This window comes from Podarcis muralis, chromosome 1, assembly GCF_964188315.1.
Source record: "Podarcis muralis chromosome 1, rPodMur119.hap1.1, whole genome shotgun sequence".
NCBI lineage: Eukaryota > Metazoa > Chordata > Lepidosauria > Squamata > Lacertidae > Podarcis > Podarcis muralis.
In genome coordinates, this window is record NC_135655.1 from 60,053,721 (window position 1) to 60,075,569 (window position 21,849).

The window sequence follows — 21,849 nt, forward strand, 5'->3', positions numbered from 1 at the left end:
GTCCCCCCACTCCCCATTTAAATTAAGGTGGAGAAATGCCTTCTTACCTGGACTTTATTTCTCCATCTAACAGCTGAGCTGTCACCGTGAAGTGAAATTGATGGCATTATTTTATTCTACAGCTGTTGGTTTTTTAACCTCAGCTGCTTCCCATAATTCTGCAGATGGTAAACATATGTTTATGGGTATATAGCAAAAAAGGAACAGGGGGAGTAGTAATAGTTATATTGGTTTTGCCCATCTTTAATTCTTTTTTGATAACAGACAGCCAGAGTCTAAGAACTGAGGGATATTATGCATTTATAAATTAATATTTCTACACATTAACGCTTTGGAAACAGCAGGATAGCTAATGATATGATAATGAGCTGCCAGTTTTTATTGATCATAATGTAAGTCGACATGTGCCTTTCTTTGCTCTATGGATGCCTGAATATTTTACTAACTGTCTGTAGGGCAAAACTACATAATTGGCTGTATTTTAAAGCTTGCTTGTGAGTTTTATAAGCTTTACACTTTATTCTTGTTGTTACCCAATGCAAAAGCCTATGATTTTGATAGTTTATAAGCACACATATCCCTTGTCCTTATATTTACATACTCAGCAGGACCCTTTTTTTCTTTTGAAAGCAATTTGTTTCAGTGTTTTAGCATATACAAACCCCTTTTTTTCTCAGTGTAAACAGAGATCTGCAGGGAAATAAGAATGTTAAAAAAAGAATTGTATTTTTCTATTGTATCTGCAGAGGAATTGTGCTAGCAATTGTGTCTAAAAAGCACTGAATATTATTATCAGCATTATACTGATAATAGCTGTTTCAAATCTATTAGGAGTGTAACAGCATACTTCGCTAATATGTTTTCAGTTCATCTTCTGCTTTTGTTCTTAATGGGAAAACTCTAAAATTGTAGCATTAATACACACTTGGAGACACAATCTTCTCTTTCCTTTCACACCTACTATGTTTTCCTGATGTAACCTTACCTGATAAGATCTTCATTTTATATTGTCTTTCACACAGTGTAAAAATCAATTATGGAAATCTAGTGCTTGTTTCCATGTTCCAGAAAAACTTTTCCAAGCATCTTAGCTTGGAAAATCACAGGAGTTTTGCACTGTAATTCCACTTGATGAAATTTGGGGCAGTATCCTGGCATACAGTTCTTTCCTGCTGTTTAAAATTTAGTGCAACATGGCAGTATATTGATCAAAAAGCCACAGTGCCATAATGCAACAGGTACTGTAGTGTAAAAGGAACACTAGATATTGGATCAGAAGTGTTAGCATTGTAAGCATTAAAGCTAACCCAATAAACTAACAACAACAACAATTTTTTATTTATGCCCCACCTCTCTGGCTGGGTTGCCCCAGCCACACTGGGTGGCTTCCAACACCCGTAAAAATAATAAACCATAAAACATTAAAAGTAACAATCAGATCCTATATCAAAAGTCACAATAACTTTAAAATAAACAGCTTATATCAAATGAAGCAATATCCAATATTCCATTAGAATCCAATAATAAACAGTAAAACTAAACATCAGCGAATAATAATTTAAACAGTTTACGGTCATCAATTGCAATCAAGTATTACTAATCTATAACCAATAAAATAGCAGCAAAGCACAATGCATAAAATACCACAAAACGTACAAAACCATGTGAAAGGATTGAATTGAGAAACAAGGACACACAGCTTACAAAATTATTTTTACAAACTATCTCTGAACTCCTCTTTTCCCAGCTGCTTCTGCTGTTCTCAAAGTCATGGTCTGGGAAAGGCTCCTGAGGTTGGAGGGTGGGGCAAGGCAGGTGGAAAAGCCATTGCCTGCAAAAAGTCTCTCTCCCCTCAGTTCTTCCTCTGGAGGAGAGCAGGTCTCTTATAAAGACTCCTGGGGCTGGGGCAAGGCAGGTGGAAAAGCCATCTCCCCTCATGTCTGAGTGTAGCTCCTGTGTTCTTAGGGGACACCCCACCCCATATGATGGTTACCTCCTGTCTTATTCCTTTTAATTTTCAGTGCTTTTTGTTAAAAAGAAAAAAAATCTGACACTGTAAAGGAAAATCTCACAGCTACCCCTCATATTTGATAGAGCTCTGCATCCCCAAAACAGGTCCAGCAAATGCCAAGGTAACATTAATGTGGTTCAACTTAGGGGGAGGTGAGATTGTTCCGCATGTTGCAGAGCATTTTAGGAAGACGAATGGTAAAATGAGTTAGGAAAGCGTGAAGGAAGTTGGTGAAATAAGTCAGTGTATTTGGCTGTTAACCAGAAGGTTGGTGGTTTGAGCCCACCCATGGATGACTGTGGGAGGATTCCTGCTTTTCAAGGGGTTCAACTAGATGACCCTTGGGGTCCCTTCCAACTCTACAATTCCATGAAATATGAGCATTCTGTTTTTGCCTCTTCCACAACACAATCTTATGATTCTTGTAGATGAGGAGGATTTTTTTTTGAATAGGATATCTTTTTGAGTATTGCAGAGTAGTAGTACAGTACTCCCATGCTAAAGTAGGAAAACAAAGAAATTAGAGCAGTGTTTCTCAAACTTAGGTCCCCAGATGTTGTTGGGCTACAATTCCCATCATCCCTGACCACTGGTCATGCTAACAAGGGATGATGGGAGTTGTAGTCCAACAACAGCAGGGGAGCCAAGTTTGAGAAAGACTGAATTAGAGTAAAGAGGCACCCCAAAGATAAATCATATAGCATGATAAAAATAGTTGAAGAACCTTACTTAAAAGAAGCAAGGGAGAAATGTAACCAAGAAGGGTTATGATTCTGTTCCAGTTGTCATATCTTCAGCCTTGCCTTTCTCTCTGAAGCTATACTCACTGTGCATGTTAGGTCCAAACCTGTATGACACACTCTTTGCATTAGAGCACTAGAGACACCTGTATTGTTTTTAGTTATCCATCCTGAGTACATATTTATAAACTGGGATATTTCTGAGCCTGCATCAATAGTTTTGTCACTGATTATATGAAATATATTAATTATGGATCTTACTGTATTTTTAACTGTTTTATTATAAGGGTCCATCTAGCAATGCTGGTGATAATGAACAAGTAGAAATAAGTTGCAAGTTATTTTAAACTATTTCCAGTATTGAGCTTTAATGCTGTAACATGCCTTGGGACCTTAGAGTGGAGGGCATGTAATGATTGATTGATTGAATAATAATCTTGTCACCTCAGGTGTTGGAAGCAGAGATGAGGGGGCAGAAGTCTCTTCTTCATGGTTTTCCACTAAACGTGGCAGCTTCCCTCAGCTCCTTTGGTCAAAAACAGCAACAGCAACTGTTGACGAAAACAGTCATGCAATGGAATGCCATATAACTGACCCTTAGATGCCACAGTAGCAGAAGGGAATTGTTGTGTGTCACTCAGCTGCTTCCACAAGTGGGCTGGCGTATGGCAAATCGTAATTCTGTACTAAAGCACAAAAAGTCAAGGGACCTGACACTTCCCCCTCGCTTAATGCTCACCATGTCTTTTCTCGTATGTCCGTGCTTCTCTCTAGCAGTATGTCATTTCTGTCAACCTTACTCTTGCCCCCAAAAATGCTCTTCTCATTTTATGGAGGTGAATTTTCATTAAAAAAGATTTTTACAATGATACGTAATATTATTGCAAATACAAGACAACGTCCACAATTCCTATAATCTGTGCAGTACGTTCTCTGACATAAGGCCCTGACACAGCAGCTGTTGCAATATAGGATGCTAGCTGGTCATGTCAGTGGATATAACTGGAGGTAGTGCTATAGCTGTCGCTGTCATAATCCATTGAAGTCAAAGGCAGAGTATACACTGCAGCTTGACTTTTCCTGACAAAAAAGCCCTTTATTTATATTTGACTAGTCATCTTGAAAACAGATTCTGGTAGTTGTATACCTGTTTACGGAAGCTTTTAATATTTGATGAATTATTGTATTTTGATATTTTGCTGGAAACCGCCCAGAGTGGCTGGGAAAACCCAGCCAGATGGGCATGGTATTATTATTATTATTATTATTATTATTATTATTATTATTATTATTACCATGGCGGCATCTAAAGCCTGGAAGTGAATGAAAATGATACATGTGTATAAATAAGCTATTGGCATGCATAATGAAAAGAGCACACCTTTTAAAGCATATAGTTCAAGGCTTAGAAACAGTGTACAAAAAACTGACATTAGCTAGGCTGCGTGTTGCTACCACCCTCTCCCAGCTGAAAGTGCTAAATAAATTCAAGATTAATGCTTAACAAATGGTGGGGGGGAGCATTTGTGATATGTATATTTTTAACATTTACAGTCATACCTCAGGTTACAGATGCTTCAGGTTGTGTTTTTTCAGGATACGGACCCGCTGAAACCCGGAACGGGTTACTTCTGGGTTTTGGCGGTCGCGCATGCACAGAAGCACTAAATCGCGCTTTGCGCATGCGCAGACATACCGCTGTGGGTTGCGAATGCTGCGGGTTGCAAACGTGCATCCCGCGTGGATCACGTTCGCTACCCGAGCGTCCACTGTATTCATTTATGTAGCAAATAGAGCTTTTTTCAGCCAGAACTTGCTGGAACTCTGTTCCAGCACCTCTCTGGTGGGCACCATTGCCATTATAAGAGAACAAGGGAGTTTCATGGTGGGTTTCAACACCTTTTTCCAGAAAAATAACACTGAGTAAGGCTATACACCCGTGGAACAAGTCAACAGGTGCTTAATGTTAAGCAAAGGCAGAATAAATCTTACTAAAGTAAGATGAAACAGTTTGGTTGTGATGCATGCCTGGTATGCTCAGTGGTTATTAATTAGGCTTGCTTTAACTTGGACTCCTCAGGGCACGATGTCAGTGAAGCCTTGTACGTACTGCCTAGATGAGCATTTCAGTGTAGATTGAGATGCACACCCAGATATGACTTTACATAAGCTACATACACAGATATCCATGCTGTATTAGTGCAAGGGGTTGGGTTTTATTTATATGTATTTAAACATTGCCCTTAGACATCCATGTGTCTGTAGTTTTAATACATTGTTCACTAGCATTCATTTTCAAAATCATATTAAAGATTGCTTTGGAGGTTATCCCTACCAACTGACAATGTCTCCTATCATTACTCATATGACTTCATTATTCTAATAGATGAAAAGGTTAATAAATGTTCTGGATAGTTATTTTCATTAATATTTTCAATTAATATTTGATCTTGAAATAACAAGCAGGAAGAGCTGCTTGCTGATTACCTTTTTGCTATCTGAGACAACGAGTGCATAAATGTTAAATGTTGCTGCATCTGCAAATCTTGGAGCACTATATTTTATTTATAGCAGGAGCTCACTAGTCTGAGCAGGATATGATGTCTTCTATCTGCTCAGTAGCATCCATTTTTCTGTTGTACTCCAGCTGAAATAATGGCTTCAATTTCTGATGAAACCAATATTTTGATTATCAAAGGATAACCTTGACTGTAAACTTACTTTTCCACATAAAGTGGTGTGTGGGTAGTTGTTTTCAGTACACTTTATGTGCCTCTCCTAGATCCAGTTCATCATTACAGCATGCATGTCTATCAAAATTTATTTGAATGCTAAGTGTCTTAGCCTTTTTTGTTATCCAGTTCACATATGTTGACATGTCCAAGGACTGAAGACCTCAGCATTTGATTTTAAGGTGCAGATTTAATCTGAATAAAGCATCACATCACACTGAGGCTAATCAGTGGAAGAGGGGTGGAAAAACCTTTCTGTGGAATCATTGTACTATGAATGAGTCACCTTCTGAAAGTGGCTTCAGACTAGAATAGTTCCATTGGCATTTGCTCTCTAATAGACCTTTCAAAGGTTTTCGTTCATAGGGTTTTCATTGCTCATCTTTGTGTCTGTGTTTGTGTGTGACTGACTGCAATTCACCATATGATTTTAGTTTATGTGTCATTGAAAATAGTGAGACTTAAGCATTCTTAGCCACACTCTGGACTGTGGTGTTGAGTTTGGATCTTTACTTAATGCCATAGGAATATTATTTGAAGGGCATGGTAAAAATAATTAAGTGAAATATAAATTCATTAAACTTTTCATATAAAGTGAAAATAATAAGGTCTATGGCTGACCAGACTTTGTGTTCAGAATTTTTTACTTGCCAGAACAGTTGTTACTTATTATGTTTTACCATGAGGTTCCAGAGTGGGCTCTAAAACTTTATTCCCCAAATCAATAATATTAACATTTCTATTTTTAAAATCTGTAAATATTTTGTCAACTAGTTTTGTTAGATCAAGCAGTATGAACCTACAATATTGTTGTATTTTGTTCTCATTTTTTAATATGAAATTGATAAATAGTGAATGAACAGGAAATATTTAAGCTATTGTATTAATTTGTTATGCCTTATCAAGACATAAATTGTGAATTATTTTGTACAATTTTAATTGTATGACTATAATCTATATTACCAGCTATCTCTTCTGTTACAAAGGGTATCATTCAAGATGTGAAAGTCATCTTCATGCCTAATGGATATATAACACAGTGCCCTAATCTGAATCGCAGTAAGTAGCACTTTTAAGTATATATATTTAAAATTAAGTTTACAAAAATACTTTAAACAAAAATGAGTGTTTTGTAGTGCCTATTCAATTTGTTGCACAACAATGTTGCATTCTTCCTGAGAAGTACCACTTTGTAGTTGAACAACTAAGACTATGTTTTGCCAACTTTTCTCAGTAAAAGCAGGCTGGGGAGTTATAGATATAAATGTTTTACTCCTTCATATGTTTGACTGCACATATTTATTTTCTGTTCATTTAAACTGATCTTATAAGTGACCTAGATGACAGTTTCATTGGGAAAGCCAACAAATTCTGGACCCCCATTTTCCAGTTTGCATTGAACTAGGCTACACATTACTATCATCACACCAGATCAGTTCAGATTTGTCTGTTCAGCATTCTGATGGCTTCATTGCTTATAAGCCAGAGAAAACTGGACTGAATTGCAGACTGTGGGATACCACACTTCTGCCCATGCTTTTCTGTTACTTCCAATATTTCCAATAATATGTCATATATGTGCGAGACAACGCAATTTAAATTATTAATTTTATTTTCTATTAAAATGTCCATATGTTTTCATTTTCTTATAATCTTAGTAATATTTGTATTACAAATGCTAGAATCAATAGCTAGTGAGTTAAGCATATGGTAGTTTTTTTTGTATAATATGGTTTTTATCTGCTGTTTTCCTTCCTTCCTTTATTGAGCCTGTCCAACCTGCAGTGACTTCTTAAGCCTGGTTCAAGGAATTATGGATTTGCAAGAACTTCTGGCTAAAATGACAGCAAAAGTAGGTACCTGACCTTTGTTCCCAGTTTTACATCCAAGTTGTCATTTGCTTCCCATATTTGGGCAACCATGTACACATTTCTCATCTTTTTTCAGTTTATGTATCAATATGTCAAGGACTTATTTCATGCTATAAATGGAAGAATAAGTTACTGATCCACAAAGAATGCATTTTTCCTTTTTGTTTGAATTGTGGTTGAATGCTGATGCTGAGGGTTGCCTAATGGAATAAGAAAACAAGATAGGCACAAGTATTTATCTAACCTGATGCATAGTTGTCAAACATGGTTGTTTCCTATGTCATTTGTTTCCCTTCATAGAAATAAAACACATAAAAATCTGTACCCTTCCAGTTATTGTTAATAACCTGTTCTATATCTAACCCTTCAGTTCTTACATAATATTGGGGTTTTTTTTGCATGGGATAGCATGATGATGAGAAATGGAGGTCACTGGGATTGGAGTTTTACCAGTAGTCAGGCAGCAGTGGCTGCTCATCAGATGCTGTCTAAATCCTATTTTGTTTCTGAGCTGCCTTCACTTGTTCTTGTTCCATGTGCTTATCTTGTTTATAATAACACACTTTCATAGCATTAAAATGCCAATTATAAAACAAAACATTGTGTATACATACTGGCTCTGTTTTTACATCATGAGCAGGAACAAACCTCAAATGTAAGTGCTCTCCCGTTATCTTCCACAAGGCTAGGATGCCTTCAGCATTCCTTCCTCCTCCCCCCTGCTTTCTCTTAAAGCAGTTTTATTTGGGCTACACTTCCAAAATAAAAATTATAAACGAGTCTTCTCCCATACAGTGGTACCTCGGGTTACAGACGCTTCAGGTTACAGACTCGTGGTAACCCAGAAATAGTATCTCGGGTTAAGAACTTTGCTTCAGGGTGAGAACAGAAATCACGCAGCAGCGGCGCGGTGGCAGCGGTAGGCCCCATTAGCTAAAGTGGTACCTCAGGTTAAGAACAGTTTCAGGTTAAGAACGGACCACCAGAATGAATTAAGTTCTTAACCTGAGGTACCACTGTACTCTGTTCAAACAGCGATTCTGGATCACAGCTAGGATTTTCCTCAATCGCACTTGATGCTCTTGCTTTCATTTAGAAAAGATATCGATCCATATTCTGTGCATATATACACACACTACACTACACTACACTGAAATGTTTAAATGTTTATATTTGATTGTTCTTGAATCTTCCCGCCACACTTGCTATCCTCTCCTGGTGCACCACATGGTTTGAGAACCACTGTATTAAAGCCCACTTGTTGTGTCATATAGATCAGAGATCATGGTTCATAACTGTGGCCAGGGTCAAAACCAAAACAACTTTAAACCATGTGCCACAAATCTAGGTTGTTTAAACTAACCAGGCATAAAGTATGATCCCTGGTCTAGATGACGTGACAAGCCTATTTTAAGTGAAAGTCAAACTAAAAGCCTCTGAAGTCCTCCCAGTTGTGTACCCAAGGCTTGCTATGGCTTCTTCCTGCTCACCACTGGCAGGACATGCAATCATGGGCACTGGCAGGACATGCAATCATGTTTCAAATCTTTGCAAAGCTGATGGTTTGAAATCTGGCACATAAATCAGCCAAAGATAAGCCCTCTTAAGCCCTGCTGATTTCAGTGGACCAGTGCTTATAGGCTACAGTCCTATAATGCCTTTCCTGGGAGTAAGTCCTGTTGAACAAAATGAAACTTACTTCTGAGTAAGCATGCACTTTTGACCTTTTTAAATTAATGGAACTTAAAAGTGCCATTGCATTATTTATTTTTGGTTTTGGTTTGTATGAAAACTGCACAAGGCAGTACATTATACAGTGATTCCTGCCCCGCCCCCCCGCGAGTATACCCCTATTTAATGTCCCCATACTCTTTATGCTTTCCTTTCTGATCTTCCATCTTCATGTTTTAATTCTACTGTCTTAATCAGCATGCTTTGGACTTGATCACTTGGAGAAAGAAAAATATTAAATTTCAGTTTATTTTACTTCTGGAAAGTGAGATAATTATTCTGAGACATGCTGGTGGTCTTAGTAGGTGCCAATTACATAGTGCATTGAGTGACTTGTCCTTGCTGCAGTTAATTATATTTTTCTTGCTGATATTTTTTTATTCTAGATAATACATAATTAACATTCTGAAGGTTACAAGCACCCCTACAAGTGGAATGCTCTTTACCTTCTTATTCCATATTCCCAGGAACTGCTGTTTCATTGCCTTTTGCAGTACATAAATTTAGTATTTTGTTGCATTCATAGACCAGTGAGAACATGTCACACTTGTTTGTTTAATTGTCAGAGAAATGCAAGCAGAATGCAAAATTGCTCATTTTATTTATTGCTAAATAGAAACTTAGTGGTTCAGTTCTAAAACGACACATATCAGTTGCCATGTCTAAGCTTGAAGCCTTCGTCCCTAATTGCACACCTGTGTGATGAGGTTGTTGTGACTTTATGATGAGTGTCTCATGCTCAGTGTCTCATTTTTTGATATTTGCTGGTTATTTTTCAAGGCTGAGATGTGACGCTGAAGTCCTGGCACAAAACAAATCACTCTTGTACATTGCTACTAGATTATGTATTTAATGATGAAATTATATGGTTTGCTTGCTCGCTTTCACCCTTAAATGCCCCTTTTACCCCCTTTAAGTAGACCTTTTTTCTTTTTAAGAATATAAAAAAGGTGAAGAAGCCCCTCTTTCTGTACCCATAAGTACAAATAGCCTCAGATTACTTTTATTGACATAGATTTGGTCTTTCAGCAATTGAGTACTCAATCTGATTAAAGGCCTAAAGATTGCTACTTTCTTCCTGGAGTGTTTAGGATCAAATTATTTCAATAAGGAAGACTACTATGATTGATTACTATGGAATTTGCACTGCACCTCCCCTTGCCACCATGGCAAGTAGGAAGACAGAGACTGAAGAGTTGGCCAAGCCTGTTGTCCCATGTATGAATTCTGCATCTGCAACAGAAGTACCCGCTGTTCAGTTTCAAATGCAATTGGTTTCCAAACATGAGATCAAATACATGATAAATCTTTTCCTCCATGAATTATCTTGTTTTTTCTAATGCTGCATGTCCTAATGACTACCACCTCTCCTTTTGACAATTAATTCAATTAATTCACGTACAAAACCATTCTATCCTACATGACAGAAAGCATAATCTGCTACACGCAAAGACCCCACAGTGTCCTACATGCACCATTGGGTTATAGCCAGTGACAGCCCAGCAACCATGAGCCTCCAATATAGATATAATATAAAAGTTAGCTAAGCAACATATCCAAAATCCACCAAAATTTTCTCCCACCAACATCCCGGACAAACCTTCTAATTGAAAGCAAAAGTGTGCTGGACTTTATCCTTGTGTTTGCTTTTATAGGGGTAGGTGTTGTTTCATTTATTTCTGGAATTATTGAAGTATTTCTAGAATACTTGTAATGGTTCTGAGAGCACAGGTGTTAGCAGTGTGCTCTTCCTATATTTATCCAGAGGCCAAGCTGCTTATGCAGTGTGCAATCTTCTTGCACAAAATACCCTTTCTATGTAATACCCATTATGTCCCTTTATGTGCTGTAAATGTTCAAAACATAAGCTGGAAGTGGAAAGGCCCTGCGTCTGGTCTGAATTATGGCTCCTATCAGGAGTATACGTATTTACTGTTGGATGTGTGGTATGTTGTGAATGAATGCAGAGTTTGCCTGAATAATATGCTTCAGACAGGAAGGGGTGGGGAAGTGTTTTAACATTAGAAAAGCAATGGATCAGGCCAGAGTCCCATCTAGTCCAATTTGCCGTTCTCAAATAACTATGCAAAACCCACAAACAGGACCTGAGAACACTGTTTGCAATTATCAGCAACTGGTATTCAGCAGCATACTGCCTCTGGCAGTGGAACATAGCCATCATCCCTAGTAGCCATTGAAAACCTTATTCTCCATGAATTTGTCTAATCTTCTTTTAATGCCATCTGAGTCAGTTACCATTACTGCAGCTTGATGGAGCGAATTCTTTAGTCACTATATGCTGTATGAAAAGGTGCTTCATTTTGTATGTGCTAAATCTTCGAACACTCAGCTGCATTGTATGCCCTGGAGTTCCAGCAGTATAAGAGAGGGCGAAAAACTTTTTGCTATCCATTTACTCCATTACATGCATAATTTTATATATCATGTATTATCCATTACAAGTCACTTCCCTTGGGACTTCCCCAGTCCATCTCTCCATGGCATTCTATTCAAACCTTATTCTGCTGCATATCCTGCATATTGATAAATTCCAGGAAGCCAGATGGGAACCAGGGAAAGAGCTACATCTATGAGCTTCATGTTTCGGGTTTGACTAGTGGATTTGGAATACAGATCATTTTGAACATTTTCCAGTTCTTAACATTTTCCAGAATAGAGAGCCAAGAATTGGACACTAAAGTTCTAAATGGATAAGTTGTTATTTATAGACATAGTAGTTATTATTTAAAAAGTTAATAATTATGTGCTGCAGACATGGTGTTACTTTGATTGCCAGTTAACAGATTAGACAATTGCCCTGAGATCATCATCCCATATACATAGGTTTCTTTAATTTGGACTGAAATAAATACACTAGCAAAGCATATGCGATTGCCTTCTATGGATCTGGGCTGATTTATACCAGCTTAAAGTCATGCTGTTTTCATGTGATTTTGTCAGTATGATAAAACCTAATTCCTCTGAAGATCACTAAGCTGTGCTTTTATTTTCCTTTGTATGAACCCATGTGCATGACTTCTAGGAATTAAATCAAGTAACTTTCATTTATAGCTAAATTATGCAGAAATGAGGCTTAGTCAGTTGGAAAACTGTCACTGTGAGAAGACTTGTCAAGTAAATGGAGTGATCTATCGAGACAAAGACTCATGGGTTGAAGATGATCACTGCAGGAATTGTACTTGCAAAGTAAGAAACTTCTAACTTATATATGGGGGTAAGATGGCTCATTACAATTCAGTATAAGTTTGTTGAGTACATAATGTCAACTTGGAAGGTTAGTTATTGGCATTATGCATAGCATTATGTACAGAGTATGGGGAGGCAATCAAAAATGATACCTGCCTAAAAGCAGTTTCTTTCCTGTATTTAGATGGCTATGTTTTTTACTGAACATTTTGGTGTTTCCTGTGTACAATTTAGAATTGTATTACTGAAGTTTGTGGGAAAGGAGACATTATCTTAATTGTATGCACGAGTTGCATTTTGCATGACAACGACATGTATATTGTGATCGTGGTATTTATTATTTTCAACATCAGAGGAACAAAAGTTGATTAGTATGTAAATCTTGTACTGTTGAAATTATTTGATAACTATCAGAAGAGAGGTTTTGTTTGCCCAAGAAAATAGAAAACTGTTTGTTAAAATGAAGATGATTGACAGAGACTGTGAAGGTGTTATTTTGTATTTGTAAAAATGGGTAGATGGCTTCTATTGTCTAACCCACTTAGTGATTGGTGGAATAAGGGAAATAATTTATATCTGAAATTTAATTGATGTTCACATAGGTAGCAGCTGGATATGATTATGGTTGCTTCAGAATGGTGAAATTGTAGTTGCAGTATATCTTATCCAAATATTCATATCTAAGCTAATTATTTTTTCCACAAGTTTAGAATGTTTCCTGCCCTCTAAAATATACATTACTTTATACCAAAGATAGCCAATGTGGTACCCTGCAGAGCTTTTCGAACTTCTAGCTCCCATCAGCTCTAGCCAGCGTGGTCAATGGCCAAAGATGATGGGAGTTGTAGTCCACAACATCTAGAGAGCACCATGTTGGCTAACCCTGCTTTATACAGGTGTTTTAATCCTATTTTTCTATTATTTTACAGAGTGGAGTAGTGGAGTGCCGGCGAATGGCCTGCCCACCATTGAACTGTTCGCCAGATCGCCTTCCAGTCCATTTAACAGGCCAGTGCTGCAAATTGTGCAAGTGTAAGTATAGGTATTGTGCTCTCTTCTTTTTCTCAGTCATACTGATTTTACATGCTTTTTGTTGTTGTTGTTGTTAGTTATGTAGTAAAGTTGTGGAGTGATGTCACTTCAATTCGGAAAGGCCCTACTCCCTGGGAGGTAATTTGAAATTTGACTCTGCCTTGCATTTTCTGGGAGAGAGATATCCTGGAGTTAAAAAATATGCTCATACCATGTAATGGACTTAAAATTCATAATTAGTAAAATTTTACTTTTACACATGATTCAGACCACATAAGGGTCATGTTTGAAAGGGATGGTAAACTATGGCTTTGTGCAATGTGAATAAGCCTGGCCATCTCCCAGGTTCTTCCGCTAGTCATTTCATCTGAATCAGGGATTGCGGTTTAACATGATTAATAGTAAGTTTCAAAATAAGCCAACGTCAGATCATGGGTTGTGGAGCTGGTTTGTTGAAACTAACCATGGTTAGCATCAAACTATGATTCCTGGCTCAGATGAAGTGATAAGCCATGTTGAAAGGGGGGCAAAGGCTTCTGAACTCTTTCTGTTCAGGAGGCAAGGGGAGAGGGAACACGTGGGCCCAGAAGGAGACCATGGTTTAGCATTAGAACTGAATTTAACCACATAGTCACAATAATCTTTTCTTTTGTTTTATGTCCTCTAATTAAAATATGAATGAATGAACAAACCTACTCTTTTGTGTTTTTTTGGTTGACACCCATCTCAACCTTCTTGGTGTACTTGGAAATCTGTTAGAAGAAATAGATGTAAACATTGATTAAAATTGATTGCAAATCTTGACAGAATGATATACTTGGGACAGTTTTTGGGGTCCATGTTGTTCCAGACACTGAAGCTGTCTGTACTGATGATACTGTGTGGATTGATTTCTCTGCCCTTTGTCCATACAGTCATTGACAGTATGATCAACTATAATTATCTTTCCTTAGGGCTTATTGAGCAGATAATTAGCCATTTAAAAAAAAAATGAGTTAAAGCAACTAGCATTTCTTACCTGAAAAATGCAGGAGGATTCTTTTTTCTTAGTTATCTTTAGTTAATCCCTCCAGTACAGAACATGCTTTTTGAGATCAAAACTGACTTTCTGGCAAAGTCTGACTATTATTCAGATTTTTCTTCCCTTTTAGTCTACATCCAGCCTTGTTATATAGGCTGTCACATTTGAAGCTGAAAAATACCTCCACCAGCCCTGTGCCCATCAGAAAGACAAAATCTAGGTTTTATATTTTATAAGATGATGATTTACAAGCCGTAGCTGCAAAAATGCCACATTTACCACACAAAAGTTAGTCAGGTGTTTATTACAGTCAACAGATGAGTAAGACAAAATGCAAAGTTCCAAACAGAAAATAGGGAGTCTCAATAAAACCAATTGTTTAAAAAAATGATAGGCTAAGAGACACAACTATATCTATATATTAATATAGAAGGGTATGACTTAATCACATCAGTAGAGTACTGTTGGTTGTTGGTGCTCATTTAGCCTCCTGCTGATTTGCTGCTGCTTGGTAGAGGGTGTGACAGTGAAGAACCTGGTGCCATGCAAATGTACCATCAGAGCCAATCTGTTGAGTGTTCCTCCCTCATTCCTGGTAAGCAGCAGCAACAGATAATGGGAGATCAGGTGAGCACCACTGCCTAATCACACTATCTGCTATTGAATCGCATCATACCCGTGTTGACAGGTCTTCTGAAACCAATTCTATGGCATCATGGTGGAACGGCCTAAATACAGAATCATATATAATGGGAGCAATACATTAAAGGTATTGCAGACTTCTGCTTGTTGATGTTAGTCCAGAGAATTTCCTCATCGTGCATGATATAGTTTTGTCACTTTGATATGGCTGCACCCCAGCTAGGAATGTTAAATCTTTGGTACTTTATTCCATTATCAATGTTGCCCTATTTACCTGCCAACCAACAGTTGCCAGTTGAACAATCTGAAAAGTGTAGTTTGTTAAACCTTTTGGGCTGCATGCTATGTCTAGCTGGGAGGCAGGTCATCATTATATACTCTTGACATGCTGTATTCTTCAAAGATCATCGTCATCTTCATTTTTAATTTGTATGCGTCTTTCTGTCTTATAATACTCAAAGTGGTTTACAAGCTGAAGAAACAAAAAATGTACATCTTATAACAATCTAATGCAATACAAAAATGTGATAATAAAACATAACTTTAAAATAGGCAACCTACATCAAAAAAGTAACATTCAACAATCATTAGAATAGTGATGAAATCACATAAGTGAAACTTTGATTGTCAAAATGTGGTGGTATAGATGGATTTCAAAGAAGAGATTTTATAGGATTTACACACACACCCTTTGTTGCCAGCATACACTGTGGTGTAACATTTAGAAGTTGATGGACAGTATATGGGGAGAATTTGTAGAAGTAAAGTGCAACTGCTGAGGATAAAATTTCAGTATGGTGTAATATTTCTAGTTCCTCTGCTTGCCCTGGGCCTGTTACCACCTTTCCTATTTCTCGTTTTTTACCTCAGACCTAGTTGCATGACTGTTACCAAGGAAAATTATAGATATAATTTGAAAGGTTGAAAAGTAAGGTTTTGTCCCATTCTGCAGTGTTTGAGGTTCTTGAAGGGGAACTGATTTAAAGAGCAATGTTATTTAGTATTCCTCTTTTACTGGAGTTAAAGAGGACATTCTTTTTTATTATGGCTACAGTAATGCAAATGTGTCAGGAAGTCATAACTAGAGTTTCTAATACATTGTGCTATTAGGAAGCAACATTTGGGTATAAATTGTAAGTTATTTTAAACTGCTTTTAATATTGTGTTGTAATGTGTTTTAATGTACCCTGCCCTGGGACCTTAGGGTGGAGGGCAGATAATAAATTACATAATGGTAACAACAACAACAACAACAACAACAACAACAACAACAACAACAACAACAACAACAACAACATATTTGAAGCTTTCATTTATCTGTATTAATGACTGGGGCATTTAGTTTTTCTAGCTTTAATAATTTGGAGCACTGGGCACCTTATTACATATGTACCCCGTGAAGTAACAGTGTCTAAGCCAATTTATTTTCTAACCAAACAAAGATTTTGGAGCTAATATTCAATCCATTGCCAGAAATGATACTTGCTTGAAAATTCCCATAATCTCAAGGATACTGAGGGTCCGTTTAAGAATTGAGTGCCTGTCGTCTTGAGTAGAGATCTGTACTTTGGTCACACTATATATATTTTTGTCTCTGGCACCAGTACTACTATACCAAAATACAGATCTGTAGTTCCTCAGAAGTCAGGTATCATGGAGCTATATCTGGCATGACTGACTTTTTTACAGCATATTTCCAACCCATATTGTGCAAACAGAGGCCTTTTGAGTTGTTCCAGGTTTTTCTCCCTGAACTAAGATTTTTTTAAAAAAATTACCTATCCTTAAAGGAATTATATTTCCTCATTCATGGAGATATATCTGGCATGGCTCAAGGGACCTCTGCTTGGGAAAGGATAGCATAACAGACAATTATAAAGTCTGTTGTATATATGCATTCCTTTCTGGAATTAAAAGTATGTAAGAAATACAATGGGACGTGGGTGGCACTGTGGTCTAAACCACTGAGCCTAGGGCTTGCCGATCGGAAGTTCGGCAGTTCAAATCCCCGCGACGGGTGAGCTCCCATTGCTCGGTCCCAACTCCTGCCAACCTAGCAGTTCAAAAGCACATCTAGTGCAAGTAGATAAATAGGTACCGCTCCGGCAGGAAGGTAAACGGCATTACCATGCACTGCTCTGGTTTCGCCAGAAGCGGCTTAGTCATGCTGGCCACATGACCCGGAAAAATTGTCTGTGGACAAACATCGGCTCTCTCAGCCAGTAAAGTGAGATGAGCGCCGCAACCCCAGAATCGTTCACGACTGGACTTAACTGTCAGGGGTCCTTTACCGTTACCTTTTAAGAAATACAATATTTGAGTTTTAGTTCATTTGTAAAAGTTTCTAAAAGACAATCAGCAAAGAAAAGTTAGATCCATATGCCCCATAAAGGTAAAGGTAAAGGTACCCCTGCCTGTACGGGCCAGTCTTGACAGACTCTAGAGTTGTGCGCCCATCTCACTCAAGAGGCCGGGGGCCAGCGCTGTCCGGAGACACTTCCGGGTCACGTGGCCAGCGTGAGATCGCTGCTCTGGCGAGCCAGAGCCGCACACGGAAACGCCATTTACCTTCCCGCTAATAAGCGGTCCCTATTTATCTACTTGCACCCGGGGGTGCTTTCGAACTGCTAGGTTGGCAGGCGCTGGGACCGAGCAACAGGAGCGCACCCCGCCGCGGGGATTCGAACCGCCGACCTTTCGATCGGCAAGCCCTAGGCGCTGAGGCTTTTACCCACAGCGCCACCCGCGTCCCTATATGCCCCATAATTTTAATGTTACAGATAGTCATCAGTGTGGATCTTTCTATGGTGTCTTCCTTTTTCCATGTGTTTGTTAGCCCTGTATTTCCAGCAGTGATCTAATCAATTATGATAGTTAATGAATACCTGTGGCTCACTTGAGACAATGCTCCAGTTACACAGGGGCACAGTTCTGTTTTCACCTGTCTTGATATGGTGTAGATAAATCAGAATCTATACATTGTGATCCAGTAAGTCCATCCAGGTTGTCAATACTTTGCCCATACAGGCATATCTTAATACAAATGTACTGTGCCTGCTCCACAAAATGTCACTGCCATGACTAATTCTGTTAATGAATCGAGTTCAATATCTGTTCTGCTTCTCCTATTACTTCAGGTCACTAAGTAGCCTAGTTTGTCAGAGTGAGTTGTGAAATGGTTCAAGATAATAGTTTTTGTAATGAATTTACCATTATAGTCAAAATAAATGTGAGCAATTAACACTAGCTGCTACTGAAAGCAAAATGAGTACATCATATTTACCACAGCGCATCTAGATTGACTTAAAGCAATATTGTTTGTACCAAACTGTATAATTTATCTGCACTTACTACTAAATACTGATGTTTTTATTTATTTTGAAAATTCTAGCCAAATGCATCTATGGAGGAAAAGTGTTGGCAGAAGGTCAGAGGATTTTAACCAAGAACTGCAAAGAATGTCGTGTAAGTTTTTTAACCTTCTAAGATTGCAGTCTCAAGCATTACGACTGCTGTAGGACTTACATTGCAATTGTTCACTCTTTCACTTTTAAACATGTGTGGTATCTCCTTTATTGCATGCCCTGGATGGTACAGCAAAGTGTGTGCAATATTACTTTCTCTGCTTCAAATGCTTTTGACAGAATTTTTTTTTTTTTTAGAATGAGTCATAAATTCTAATACATTTTTACTTTCTGTGCTTGCAGGCTGTCACTACAGTGGTGCCCCGCAAGACGAATGCCTCGCAAGATGGAAAACCCGCTAGACGAAAGGGTTTTCCGTTTTGGAGGTGCTTCGCAAAACGAATTTCCTATGGGCTTGCTTCGCAAGATGAAAATGTCTTGCGAGTTCCTGCAGGTTTTTTTTCCTCCCCCCCCTTTTCCCCAAGCCGCTAAGCCGCTTATCAGCTGATCCGCTAAGCCGCTAAACCGCTTAACAGCTGATATGCTAAGCCGCTAAGCCGCTTAACAGCTGATCGCTAAGCCGCTTAACAGCTGATCCGCTAATCCGCTTATCAGCTGATCCGCTAATCCGCTTATCAGCTGATCCGCTAAGCCCGCTAAGCCGCTAATAGCGCTAATCCGCTAAACCGCTAGTGGGCTTACTTTGCAAGACGAAAAAACCGCAAGACGAAGAGACTCACGGAACGGATTCTTTTCGTCTTGCGAGGCACCAATGTATTGTGAAAGGGATTCAAGTGCATACCAGAAATTTAGCTTTGCACAACTAGAGTAGGATTAAAGTGCTCTGTTGCGATAGCACAACAGATCCACAAAAAAGAAGACTTTTTCAGGTGGGAAAGTGACAGGAAAATGCACTGCAAAGTGGGGGAGCAACAAATTATTATTTTTAAGTCAGCTTAAAGCCTTTATCTAAGTTCTTCACCAAGCATTTAAAAGCATTGAGTTTTGGGGCTTGACAGATCTCACCTGGATGAGCAGTAAAGAAGGTGGTTGTCAATACTGAGCAGGTTCTGCTCCTTGACATGACGTTCAAACAGGGACATAATAGAACATGGCCATTCATAAAGTGGGGAATATCTTATTGAACTTACAGAAAGAATGAGAAATGTAAATTTGCCTAGCCAATAGCGCTAGTCTGTATCTGAAACAAAAGTAATCTTCTCCAGCTTGGGCTATAAAGCGTTTAATACTTTTAAATGCTGTGGGGCATTTAGGGAAGGGGATACTCAGAAGTCCTGTTGTGCTCAGAAATGAGGCCAGAAAAACCAAGTGATTTTCTCTGTCTTTGGGGAAAATAGCTTGGTTTTCTGAGTCCAATCCTGAATTGAGCTTAAGAGGGTTTTCTTGACAGCAGTGAATGATATTTCAGACCATGTGAACCAGCCCCATGTGGTTAATTAAAGCTATTTCATACTACATTTTACTTTTTCAGTTCAGCTTAAACAATAACATTTATCATGGTTGTTTTTTAATAACTGAAATATATTACTGCTTTGACACTGTCCTCTTCAATGTTTTGATGCTGGTGGTTCAGGAGTAAGTGCACTAGCTTTCCTTGGAGGGTTGATGTGAAATGTGAACAAGTATCTAAATATGTGGAGAATTTTCAGATATTCAGGAGGATCCCTGCTTCTCACTGAAGTGAAGGACATGAGACAGGTGTTGGTCATCAGGTGAGCTGTGCATAAGCAAGCTCCTAGCTAGCTCTGCCGAGGCTGTTTTTATTAGCACAATATGCAAAACCAGTCAGACATTTTGGACGGTGCCCTTTACACATCTTCCAATCGCGAGATCGGGGGGTGGTACAAAGTTATTTTGGCACCTGTTTCCACCGCGTCACTTTCCCCCTGTACAATGTTTAACCGAAAGAGACAAAGGTCACAGACAGGGCACGGCAGACTACTAAGAGAGCAAAGGTTAGATAGAGGGCATGATGTTCAGACAGCTGTGGCTTGTCTGCGGGTGGAAGTGTGCTCCACACCCGGTGGTCATTCCTTCACTCACAAAGCAATTCATGGATGGCCATGAGAATGACCACAGGGCAGGGGAACCTAGCATGCTTGGAACCTAGCATGCTTGTTCCTACAGCCCATACCTTCATGATAACAGTGAACAGCAACAGTAGCCTGAAAGGGCTACTAAATCAGACATCTAGAAGAGTTTTCATCTGCATCAGATTCTCCTCTCTGTTACTTCTCAAAACAATAATATCTGGATCCTCCATGGCACCCAGAGGGTCTCTGCTTTGTTTGCCTGGCTGCTATTTGTTAGCTTTTCCCCTGGGTTACTGTGAGGTTCAGGAAACACTTGAGATCTGTCTCTCGGCTGCTGACTAGGCATGGAGGGCAGCTGAGTCCCTGGCGCAAATCAGGGCAAATGTGCAGAAAGGAATTATAAGAAACTCCAAAAAGCCTCTAGGCTTAGCAGAAAACCAGATATGAGCTACTGTGTTCTGGTGATAAGAGTATCTGATCTTCACTTTAGTGCTAATTGTGATTTTATCACATAGTATATGAAGTATCTAACCCTGCCATTGCTTCAATACTGGCACAGCAGCTGCCATTTTATTTGTTGTGTTGGTATTGCCCTTGGCGTATCTAACTATCATATGCAAAAGACTCATATGTATTTGCTGTAAGTGAGGAAGAGGTAAGGATAACAGTGGTTCCTTGTGCTTAACTGATTCTCAGCCTGCGAGCCTAGAGTAGCAATGCGTTTTTGAAGGAAACTTGGTAAGTCAGGTTTTCATTTCAGTTGCTGTAGAACAAAGTATCAATTGTACCACAGTAGGCAATATTGTGGGCAACCCATCATTATTACATGTTTTCTGCTTTTGACTAGTGAAGGCATGAATAGCTTTTTAATTGCTTCAAAGCTGTGGAAATCATAGAGCTAGTTTTCAGAGCTGCCTTCCTTTTTGTTTCCTTGCCCATTTTGCATGGAAGTATCATGGGTGTCTGCTGTCAATGCGTTTCCCATGCTTTTCTTTTGTGAACATCTCATGACAACCAGGTATTACTGAACTTTAGAGGGAAAACAGTTCTCTCTCAAATTGGTATGCTTAATCTTTCACTCATCAAAACTTCCACACTAGTTTGATACTAAGGCAACAACGTTCTGCAAAGAGAACAGATAGTTAGTCTGGCCATGTTGGGCGTTGTTGAGTACAACAAGGTCCTTGCTGATCAGACCAGTACCATTCTTACTTTTCTTTGTCATAGTCTGGCTGTATACAGACCTTACTGTGTAACCCCGTCCAATCCTGGAAACTGTAGTTTACCCCGTAGACTTGCAGTTCCCAGCACTGTTAACAAGCTACAGTTCCCAGGATTCTTTGGAAGAAGAATGTGCTTTAAATATCTCGTATGTATGCAGCCTTTGTTTATGTCAGTCTCTGA

At 38.7% G+C, this 21,849-nt stretch overlaps 1 protein-coding gene across 5 annotated transcripts in view; it reads left to right on the forward strand.

Annotated features, from left to right (window-relative positions):
* Nucleotides 1-21,849, forward strand: part of NELL1 (neural EGFL like 1) — a 381,897-nt gene that overhangs the window by 117,177 nt on the left and 242,871 nt on the right. For all 5 annotated transcript variants that reach the window (XM_028729018.2, XM_077929586.1, XM_077929598.1 and 2 more), the window contains exons 6-10: nt 6,470-6,542; nt 7,253-7,335; nt 12,158-12,292; nt 13,222-13,324; nt 18,379-18,452. In XM_028729018.2, the coding sequence (XP_028584851.2) occupies nt 6,470-6,542; nt 7,253-7,335; nt 12,158-12,292; nt 13,222-13,324; nt 18,379-18,452 (468 nt within the window). The remainder of the gene's footprint in view (nt 1-6,469; nt 6,543-7,252; nt 7,336-12,157; nt 12,293-13,221; nt 13,325-18,378; nt 18,453-21,849) is intronic.